The 10,886-nt window shown below is 36.4% G+C and overlaps 1 protein-coding gene across 1 annotated transcript; it reads right to left on the bottom strand.

Annotated features, from left to right (window-relative positions):
* Positions 1-3,983: 3,983 nt before the first annotated feature.
* On the bottom strand, positions 3,984-8,893 carry LOC110449247. The gene is made up of 6 exons (XM_021495993.1): positions 8,808-8,893; positions 8,144-8,279; positions 6,593-6,753; positions 5,646-5,797; positions 4,592-4,829; positions 3,984-4,243 (listed from the first exon to the last, which is right to left on the bottom strand). The coding sequence occupies exons 2-6, from the start codon at positions 8,269-8,271 to the stop codon at positions 4,134-4,136; spliced, it is 789 nt and encodes a 262-aa protein (XP_021351668.1). The 5' UTR covers positions 8,272-8,279; positions 8,808-8,893; the 3' UTR covers positions 3,984-4,133.
* Between the last annotated feature and the right edge of the window lie 1,993 nt (positions 8,894-10,886).

Genomic DNA, 10,886 nt, shown 5'->3' with positions numbered 1-10,886 from the left:
CCCCCTGACCTATCATCGGCAACATACGGTAATCTCAGTAAACATCCTTTCTGAGGACTAGCCCCCCTGACCTATCATCGGCAACATACGGTAATCTCAGTAAACATCCTTTCTGAGGATTAGACCCATAGCCTATCTTTTTACACAACCAATAACATTTTACACAACCAATACAATTTTATTGGTTGTAAAAAGAACTTCTCATAATCCATACTTACCAACATGAAGAAAATGTTTAGAACCCCCCGCCCCCGCCAAAAAAAAACCCTGGCCTATAATCGGTAACATACGGTAATCTCAGTAAACACCGTTTCTGAGGACTAGCCCCCTGACATATCATCAGCAACATACGGTAATCTCAGTAAACACCCTTTCTGAGCACTAGCCCCCTGACATATCATCAGCAACATACGGTAATCTCAGTAAACACCCTTTCTGAGGACTAGATCCCCTGACCTATCATCAGCAACATACGGTAATCTCAGTAAGCACCCTTTCTGAGGACTAGACCCCCTGACCTATCATCGGCAACATACGGTAATCTCAGTAAGCACCCTTTCGGAGGACTAGCCCCACTGACCTATCATCGGCAACATACGGTAATCTCAGTAAACACCCTTTCTGAGAACTAGCCCCCCTGACCTATAAGTTAACACTGATTCCATCGGTAACACCGAGTTTACATCGTAACTAAGCGCCTGACAAACTGGGCTACACGCGGTAATCCAAATTCAAATTAAAGAAGTGATCCCTTTTTTCAGAGTTTCTAGTTAATTACCAAATTCAACTGTTTTATCTTTCTGTATCTTATTACCAGTTCTGACTGACCACTGCATCGTTTCTGTCAAACAGATTGATATCTTTATGGAGTACACAGGTAGACAATAACATGTTTGAATATTTTATAGGATATCTGATATGATAAATTATGCACAGATCAAAGACTGACAGAAGCAGACGCAATTACTACAGTGCTGAATCACTCATCATTGGCGGTAGTTCAGGTCATGATCCTAGGTCCACAGGGTAAAACCTCGGTACAGAATTTCCACGAATGATAAAAGTGCCAACATGATTCTCTTGTTTTAGTATAATTTCATTTTTAAAATCGATATAAACTGACGCTTTTTCCTAGATTTAATGATTCTTACGATTTTACTTTTGTTTTTCAAAATGCTCGTTAGCATACTAAAGAGTTGGAAATATTTCATTTTTTAAAAAGTGTAATGGTTAGCTTGTATTGTACTTAAAATCTACGAACTGCTACTGTACGGTGAATGGCCGCCTTGCTAAAGCGCTGATAACTGGACAGGGATGCAGGGATACACTGATGGAGTCTTAAATGACGATCAAAGTATGGTAAGTATATAGTATTATTTAAAAGTGAAGTCAAAGAGACCAACACGGTATGGTAAATATACTCGTGAAGTCTGACTGGGTGACCAAAGTATGGTTAGTATACTTGTGAGGTCTGACTAAACATTAAAGTATGGTTAGTTTACTGGTGAGGTCTGACTAATCATTAAATTATGGTTAGTATACTGGTGAGGTCTGACTTATCATTAAAGTATGGTTAATATACTGGTGAGGTTCGACTAATCATTAAAGTATGGTTAATATACTGGTGAGGTTCGACTAATCATTAAAGTATGGTTAATATACTGGTGAGGTTCGACTAATCATTAAAGTATGGTTAATATACTGGTGAGGTTCGACTAATCATTAAAGTATGGTTAATATACTGGTGAGGTTCGACTAATCATTAAAGTATGGTTAATATACTGGTGAGGTTCGACTAATCATTAAAGTATGGTTAATATACTGGTGAGGTTCGACTAATCATTAAAGTTAAGTAAGTATTGCTTTATCATCAAAGTTAAGTAAGTATTGCTTTATCATCAAAGCATGACATTATACAACGTCCACAACCAAACTAAAAACGTAATATGGAGATGTCTTACCGTAAGCTTAGGGTATGACACGTGCTGCACGTGTTTGCCATTTAACACCACTGCACGTAACCTGTCCAACACTAGCCAAAGAGTATGTCCTTCATTCTGAATGTCACATTTAAATAACGTTTAAACTTCCCCATTTCCGTGTTCTTGTTACCATCAGTGTCGGGTCGTACCCTTTTAGTCGTTCCAATGCCCTGTTGGGGTGATACCAGTTCATTTTGTACATACAGCAAAGTTCGGCGTTTTGTTTTTTGAGATTCTTAACAGCAACCTCTTCATCAAGAACCCAGCAACTCTGCACTGTAATGCAGACATGGCTTACTCACGGGGTGTACTCGAACGCTCGGGGAGATCTTTTGTTTACATCCTGGCACGGGTCGATTATATGAATTATGCATAACAAGATGCTCACCTATAGAGATCCGCATGAACCCCGAGGTAATAGATTCACTCAAATACAATAATCATGTATTATATTACAATTAATGTAAAAAAATCGACATCATTGCGTGTGACTTGCTCTCATTTATTGCTGTAGTTGGAGTAACATTGATCAAAATTCAACGAAATGTTGGCAAACACTGCATAGCGTGTCAAACGTGGCAACCATCAGTGACATGACCATAGCCTATTAAGGGTGGCATTTTTACGGAGTGTGTGTTGATGAATCAGAGGTCTTCAATGTATGACCACATCGCTCTGTTCACTGGAAACCGTCTTCCTTTTGATCTTATCACTGATTCATCAGAATCACTATCTACAGATGAAGGACACGCGTACTAAGATATTAGTATATGATAGAAATTCACGTATTTGATAATGACTATAATAACATTAATATTTTAACAAAGAAAAACGACTTATTTGATAATGATAACAATATCAATATTAACATAAAAAAATAATAAAAAAATACTGAATATTTGATTCACACTGGTACGCATAACAGTCTAAAATGGGTTTATTTTTCATGATAAAACAGTCGGCTCCAAGCAGGCCAAAGGGATATGTTTTGATCATCAGAATAAATATTGAACAGAAATTGTTTACCTGCATTATATGCTGCGATTTGTAATTGTTTAATGTTAACGTTTTCACTGTTTTATATTTTGTGATGTGAAAATGTTTTATGATGGTGTCTTCATGCCCCGGAAATTTTAACATAAATCATTGTCCGCATTCCTCTCAGCATAGATTTTTTACAAATGTACATACATTTAACTACATCCTTGTTTAAATAAAAATATTAGGGCGTCATATCCATTAACAATAGTACTGGCGTTAAAAATACCATGATTTGGTTTGTTTGTGTTTTACGTCCTATTAACAGCCATGGTCATTTAAGGACGTGTCCGGTTTTGGTGGTGGAGGAAAGCCGGAGTTTCCGGAGAAAAACCACCGACCTACGGCCAGTACCCGGTGAGTGCCCCGCGTAGGTCTCGAACCCGCGACCCAGATGACCAGAGTAATTATACATGTAATTAGAACACTAAAAGGTTGTAAAATATATCATTGCTTGTGTTTTGACCCGTTCCGAGCCCCATATATTTTGAAATAGGCAGAGAGGAGAGGATGACAAGGGAAGGCGAAATACATGTCTTACTGGTGGTACGTGTACATGATAGTTTCATTTTCACGTTTATCATATTTTCAGTAAGATTTATTTCCCTTTAGTTAGAAAATGATATAACGATTTGTATGATCACGCTCAGTGAATAAATGACGTCTTTCTTTAATAAATCAGTTTTGAAACTTATCACGCGGAACAAGATATACATGCTATATCCAGTTTTAAACAATACATTTACCATTCTATGTACTTTTCCAAGAATGTGAAAAGAAATTTACTTCCCCTTCCCCCTGAAAAAAGGACAGACAAGGAAAGGATTTTTTTTTGTGTCGCCATCAGGTTCTCTCCTCTGTGTTTTCACTCCTTCCGTGCTATCATCCCTTCGGGTTTAGGACGGTGGAGTGAAATATTAGTGTTTAAGGTCACGTTATAAACAAAGATCCAAAAGCGCATTATATATAAGTACACTGATCTTTATTGAAATTGAAGTCGAGCACTAAGTTTTCCTTTTATAAACATGCGCATTACCAAGCGAACGGAAAAGTATGATGGACCTCAAACAGGGTTTTGAGCAATCGTCGATGCTGAGGATATATTCTCCAAGTCTATCGACCAAAAAGTCCTCCAGCGTGGTGATGATGGTTACCAGCGACTCCTCCTGGTGGAGGGTGCGCACCTTTTGGGCATGCGCAAACGTATCCGTATTCTGGCAGAGCTGGAATATATTACATGCATAAAATCAGGCCGCATCAGTGTAGCATTGTCACGTCAAAGTGCGGTTTTTGAGAATTTTGATTCAATATTGTAAGAAGTTCCTCTGGGACAACGGCTATAGATATTAATGAAAGGTTAAAGATGTTTACTTTTAATTTATATTTGATTTCAGATTCACGTGTATTATTTAATTTAAATTTCGTTTGAAAATGTCAAAGGTTAAAATATTTTGTAAACGGAGATTTATCTTACAAAAACATTTCAGAATGCAATCCCTGGATAATAACGATGAAGAGGTACATGCATTAGGAATGAACTTCCGAACGATGAATGAACTAGTGAGACTCACATGAAGTGCTCGTACAAATGCCGTGCTGTGTTCGGACGTGGTTGGCGTGTGTTGGGTTACCCTTGTAACAGCCGAGGTAGTACGGGAACTCCGTATTCACATGATATCTGTAGTGTCCATGCACCATTCGGCCGTGACATTCGTCAAGATCCTTATTTGTGACGTCACGTCCGAGATCAGACGCAAGTGGTCCGTAGATAGGGAATCCGTCAAATGCGACCCCAAGGAGTTCGTCTTGCTAATACAGTACAGATATAAATGATTTGATTGTGTATTTTAAGGAATTAATTTAAAAAAAGATTTTCTCCAGATATATCTAAGACAGGCAGAGTATGGGGTTGAGGAGAACAATTAATGGATTTCTGAACGTTTCGTTTCCACATTTCTTCAAGGTCCAAGCCATCGTAATATGCACACTTCTAGAAGCGTTCCAAACGAGCATCATGGATCATCTCATCCCTTGTATTCCCATATCAACTTCGCTTTTTATATGCATCAATAGAGTTTAAAAAACCAGACAAATGCCTAAATTGTTACTATCCTTGACAGAGATACAATTTGTGTACATGTATATCATCATATCCTCATATCATCAGCTACATTTACTTCCCATTCCATTATTTTGATTATTTCAAAAACTGCCTTATGTTGAAATACATGGTTAACATTTATTCAATGACTTATTATTTCTACATCATTACAGCTACATCTTACTCATGACCATGCTACACATATGTACGACCCATTTTATCTTAAACACCTTTCTTTCTCTTATCACGTTTCTCTCCCACTCCCATACCACACCAGTCCACGTCCCATATTTCTATCCACCATCCTCTTATCACACCCCTCATCCCTCTTTCCATTGATGTTGTGTTTCCGCACACATCTTTGAGTTGCCCTACGTCCCTGTTCTCATATTGCAAACAACATTGTCACACATTTCCGTACCCATTTTTCCATAATTGTGATGTTCCCGCATACACGTGACTTTACCCGACCCCTTGTCCTTGTTCTCATATGATAAACCCAATCATTGCCATACATATCTTACCTCGCCCTTGTAAAGCCAGCTTCCCGGGAGTTTGTGGTAATGATAGATACCGTGGTTGTCGGTGTGGCCTCCATAGTGGTCAAACCTTTCTCTTCCCGAACCCTCCACAGCGTTTTCTCCGTCAGCGTCCAGAGGGTCGTAGATCATGGATCCTGAAGCCATGCAGAAAATATGTATTAACCTTAAAGAATATCATATTGAAAAAAATATATTTCTGTCGAATCAATGATTTTTTTCTTTTTATTCTTTTCAAGTTAAAAAAAAACCCCTAAAAGTATTGTACTAGTAATCTTACTGCATTAGTTTAATTTTGGAAATCCAACTGTATTTGTTATAAGCTGTACCAGGGCTGAGGGAATTATATGTACGCATACAAGATTACAAAATAGATAGTATCAAATACGGTGATGCGTCATCATGTTCAGCTAAAACATAGACAAATAATCACATTTTGTTTTCTTTTGATTAGTTAATCTAAAGTGTGAAATAAGAAAAATTCAACTAAAATATCCGCTTTTGTCTACATTTTTAAACTTTCAGAATTTATAAAAAAAAAATATCTTCACTTGTGTTATTAATGAAATTGAAATATTTCTAAGCATTAGCCAGTGTTAGTAACATGAGATACTACTTTAACCATAAAGGAAAATATTATTTTTAAATATTCTTTTTTTTAAGCATGTCCAAAGTGCAATTAAATGTCATATTTGATATAATAGTCGTCTCCCTTAAAATATTATGCTTGACGCTCCCCTGACAGCTATCTATCAATTATCCATGTGTTTATTTACTATTTGTACAGAACATTATTTTTAATGTGAACTTTTTTTTTTATAAACATATCTTTGTTATGAAGATTTGTCTTTGACCAATCAACTCCCCTCTTATGCGAATCATAAACCAGCTACGTTTTAACCAATCATTACCCTCGATCTATGTATATACACCTGTAACGGTCATCCCGATTGGGCCCATGGCGAGGCATCCTGGACTATTAGCCACTGTTGGTTTCTTTGGAAGGGTATAAACGTCACTGCGGGTCTCTGGGTGGTTTGGATTCACTCTTTCGAAAGGATGGTCGGGAAGACCGTTCGACGTCAAGGTGATGCTGAAAATGGCGGAAAGAACTGTTTTATTACATCAACATGTGTCTTACATTTACCAATATAGTGTTGATTTATTACTGTTTGGTGATGTATCAGTACGATCAAGATGTAAACATTTTTATAACTGCTCAACATTCTATAAAATCAACCAGAAGATTTACAAGCAGTCATAATTTTACTACATTAAGTTATAATGTTAACTTAGCTACCCATCCCAACGGGTAAATCTCCATCAGTTACTTTTTTTTATTCCTAATATCATGTTCTATCTTTCTTTCTTAGCAGTTTCTTATGCACATATTCAGGCTATCACTGCAAAGTTAAACATGTATTATCAGCTAAGGCTGTTATAAACGACGAGAAGGACTATGTGTACATCAGAATGAAAAGTCTATGTAATTGTACATTGACATGATTAAAATAGGGTTTAAACTAACATTTGCAATTTTGTTGCATTCATTGTCGAAGCCCTGAATGCTTTGTAATGATATACAAAAGAACACGATAAAACTACTAACAATTGGTAAAAGAGGGATAAGGAAATGAAAACAGAAAGAGACTTTAATTATTAGTACGTGCTGAACGGCCCGTCAAAACAGGATACGTTATTATTCTGTGATAGGTGTCCTAGCTACAGAGGAAGGCGTCGAGACGAGGTTGTCTTTGCCAGTCTCCCGCTTGGTCATGCATACGTAACCCGTTGTTATTTTTTGAATTAGATAGTGTAGACCTTCAGCCAACTAGTGGACATTTCTATAATAAGGTTACCTGTCTTAAATCTCTTTCCGAAGTGCAAATAAGTATCACTACAATTTCAAGCTACCTGAAAACTGTTCCAAGAGATATGAGTCATCATAGACACTTTTAATATTCAGAAAACTTAAAGAATATTAAAAAGGCATAGAAGCAACAGAGAAAAAGTCATGGAAACAAAGGAGAAGAACAATTAGAAAAGAAAGACAGATAAGGCAACATAGATGTACAGAGCATTTTTTAGTTAGCATGTCACCTTAAAAATCTGTCTGGTAAAATATAATCAAAACAACGATGTATTTCTGAGCACTCAAAACGTGTTCATTTTCTAAGAGAAACACAATGAATGATAAAATCAAGACAGGAAGCATTGCACTAAAACCATCCTCGTTGTTTTTGTGATTTATCTAAGTTTTACCAGCTCATAATAGTTGAGGCGTTGCGAATTTCTTTGGTTGGAAGTAAATTTCCTGAAAATTTGGTAAAGAAACAGTACTATATATTTCGCGCAAAGAATTAAATTAACTTCTTTCATTATACTTATAACTTTACCACTGAAATTCTATAATAGCGCGTTAAAGACGCTTGGATAATAACAGCTTATGTTAGTAAAAATCCATTTAAAAACAATTTACTTACGTGTCACCATTATCGGTGTAGCTTACAGTTCCGCCATAAGTTCCGGTGTTGTGGAACTTTGTGGCCTCATGTACGCTAATAGCACATGCACCACACAGCAAGGAAGCTAAAAGCAAAATTTGCTTCATCGTGAAATCTGGAAAAGATCAGATGTAAAAGTTATTTTGTTTAAAGAGGGCGTGAAAATATGCTTAAAAATACAACAATGTAATAAAACACGGGTTTGCAGAAGAAAATAAAATATCTTTACGCAACGAACATGAAAGCAGACAGCCAAATAAACACTAAACAATATGCGTAACTTGTTTCTCCTTTAAAAATAATGCCATTTTCATTATGGTTATTACTTGTACCTATATTATTCGGTAATTCTTTTGACATAACACAAACCACAAAGGGTTGCGAACCCTTTTTTTCGTTCATAATTCAACACTAAGAATAGGAACGAAATAAAGATTAAATTGATAAAATCACGTAAGTTCCACCTTTGTTGAATATTTCAATACGTTTTTATGATAATAATAAAAAGGGTCTACACAGATATATAACATCTCAAATTTGTTTATAAATATATTTGAAACCTACAGTTCAACATAAAGCATACGTTACAAATAGATGCATGGTTTTCAATTGAGACACTTTTAACTTGCAATAACATGTATACCTTTGCGCCCGTGAAGCAGTGAGGTCTATCGTATCCTGATTAAATTGAGACTCGGACAAATGTCAGCTGATTAAATACTGCCGATGAAATTCCTGTAATGACAGGATAATACAGAAGTTTAGATTCAGACCTTTCTGATAAACTTTCGGGTATACAAACTAAATCCACTGTGTACACGAGATCTAAAAACCCAGAAAGAGACCTTCACACCTTAACATGCACATTATAATGGTTCCAGACCAATGCACAAGCTGATACATATTTCCATTCAGCAGCCGGAGTCAGTTATGTTTGTGTTCCATAAATACAATGCAAAATTTAAATATTATAAAATATCTGATTTTCATACATCATAAATGCTTGTATAGAGTTCTAGGAGCTTTTAAGGGCAACAACTGTAAATCAGGTCAAATTCTTTATAATGCCCTTGCGCCTGCATGAAATCACAGAAGCTTGCAATTTTACACGGTCGTATTCTTAATAAGAAGAAGATAGGGAGCACACAAAATATCATTCCACATATTCTAATTGTTCCGTCTTTGCGTATTGCAGAGTTATTTTCTCATGAGAGCAGGTATTGATTGTTACGTCATTGGTTTGTGTGAGAAAATTAAGTCGTTTTCACAAAACTTGATGACGTTACTCTCACAAACAAATGACGTAACAATCAATACCTGCTTTCAAGAGAAGATTGCTCTGCAATACGCAAAGACGGAATTGAAACGGTGTTAGCATATCAATTATGGTCTTTTTAATATATTCACTAAGAAATCTTTTTTATTTTGCATTTGAGGAAACCCTGTTAATTGCTTTATAAGGACTTTAATTTTACAGTGGGATAATAAATCTCATCTTCGGAACTCAAGAGTCTGTTTTCGATAAACACAATTCTCCGCATCCTTGGAAGACGACGTGACGAAATGTAAGGTTTACGGTAAGAGACATGTATCAGTATTGAGAATTAAGCCTTTGGCGGCATTACCTATATGTAACCTTGTTTATTCATGAGAACTGGGTTAACACAGTGTTTGGTTGATGCCGTTTATCAGCGGATACCTTTGTCGCTGTGAATTATAGTTATGTGTTGGATAACGGTAAATTAAGGGAGAACATATTTAACATGCTTGCATCTCGTGTGTCTAGTGTTACTTGTTCACCTTGACTCTCATCGGTTGCGTCCCAGTTTTTGCTATATTTACGTCATTATACATGTCGTTGATGAAAATTCTTATTAGATTATTGTTCTTCATTTCTATAAACATTTAAAGCCTATTTGTTTCATAAGATTTTCGAACATATCGTAGAATATCATCAATTTGATGCACTTATTTATTAGCTGTAAATCATGATCAGAATATAAAACAAAAACTCGGAACAAAAAAAAAGAGAAAACTTTTGTGATTCTTCAGTTATTATGAAAATCTATTGATGTGATTAGGTCTTAAATAAGGTTTCGTTTGCTTTGGTTTAGTATTGTTTAACGCCCTATCAACAGCTATGGTCATTTAAGTGTCGTTCTAATAAGTTATAGAGAGTCAGTTAACAAAGACCCCTGTGAGGGGAAATAATAGACATATTGTATTTCACTGGAAGTCATTAGTTCTGTTTGTTTGTTTATGTTTTACGTCCTAATACAATGTAACAGCTTTTGGTCATTTAAGGACATGCCAGGTTTTGGTGGTGGAAGAAAGCCAGAGGTCCCGGAGAAAAACCATCGACCTACGGCTATTTCATGTACCTGGCGACTGCCTCGAACCCGCGACCCAGTGGTGGAGGGTTAGTGGTAACAGAATGGCAGACGCCTTAACCACTTGGCCACCGCGGCCCCAAAAGTCATTAGAGGCGACTAATGAGCCCACTCGAGAATCGAGGATTGCTTCGGTATCTTCTACGTAACTAATGTTGAAAACTTGTAAGTGAAATATATTTTCCTATACGGTGAACTGATTACAAAATGGTTAGTAAAAGTATTGCACTGCTTTCAGTTTGCATTTATAGGCAAAATTTACAAAGGCAAATCCAACATGAAGCGCCGTGCTTAAAAATTTTCCACGGCATGATATTGCAATTATACAACTG

The sequence above is a fragment of the Mizuhopecten yessoensis genome, unplaced genomic scaffold, assembly GCF_002113885.1.
Source record: "Mizuhopecten yessoensis strain PY_sf001 unplaced genomic scaffold, ASM211388v2 scaffold4535, whole genome shotgun sequence".
Classification (NCBI taxonomy): domain Eukaryota; kingdom Metazoa; phylum Mollusca; class Bivalvia; order Pectinida; family Pectinidae; genus Mizuhopecten; species Mizuhopecten yessoensis.
This window is presented reverse-complemented; position numbering and strand designations above follow the sequence as displayed.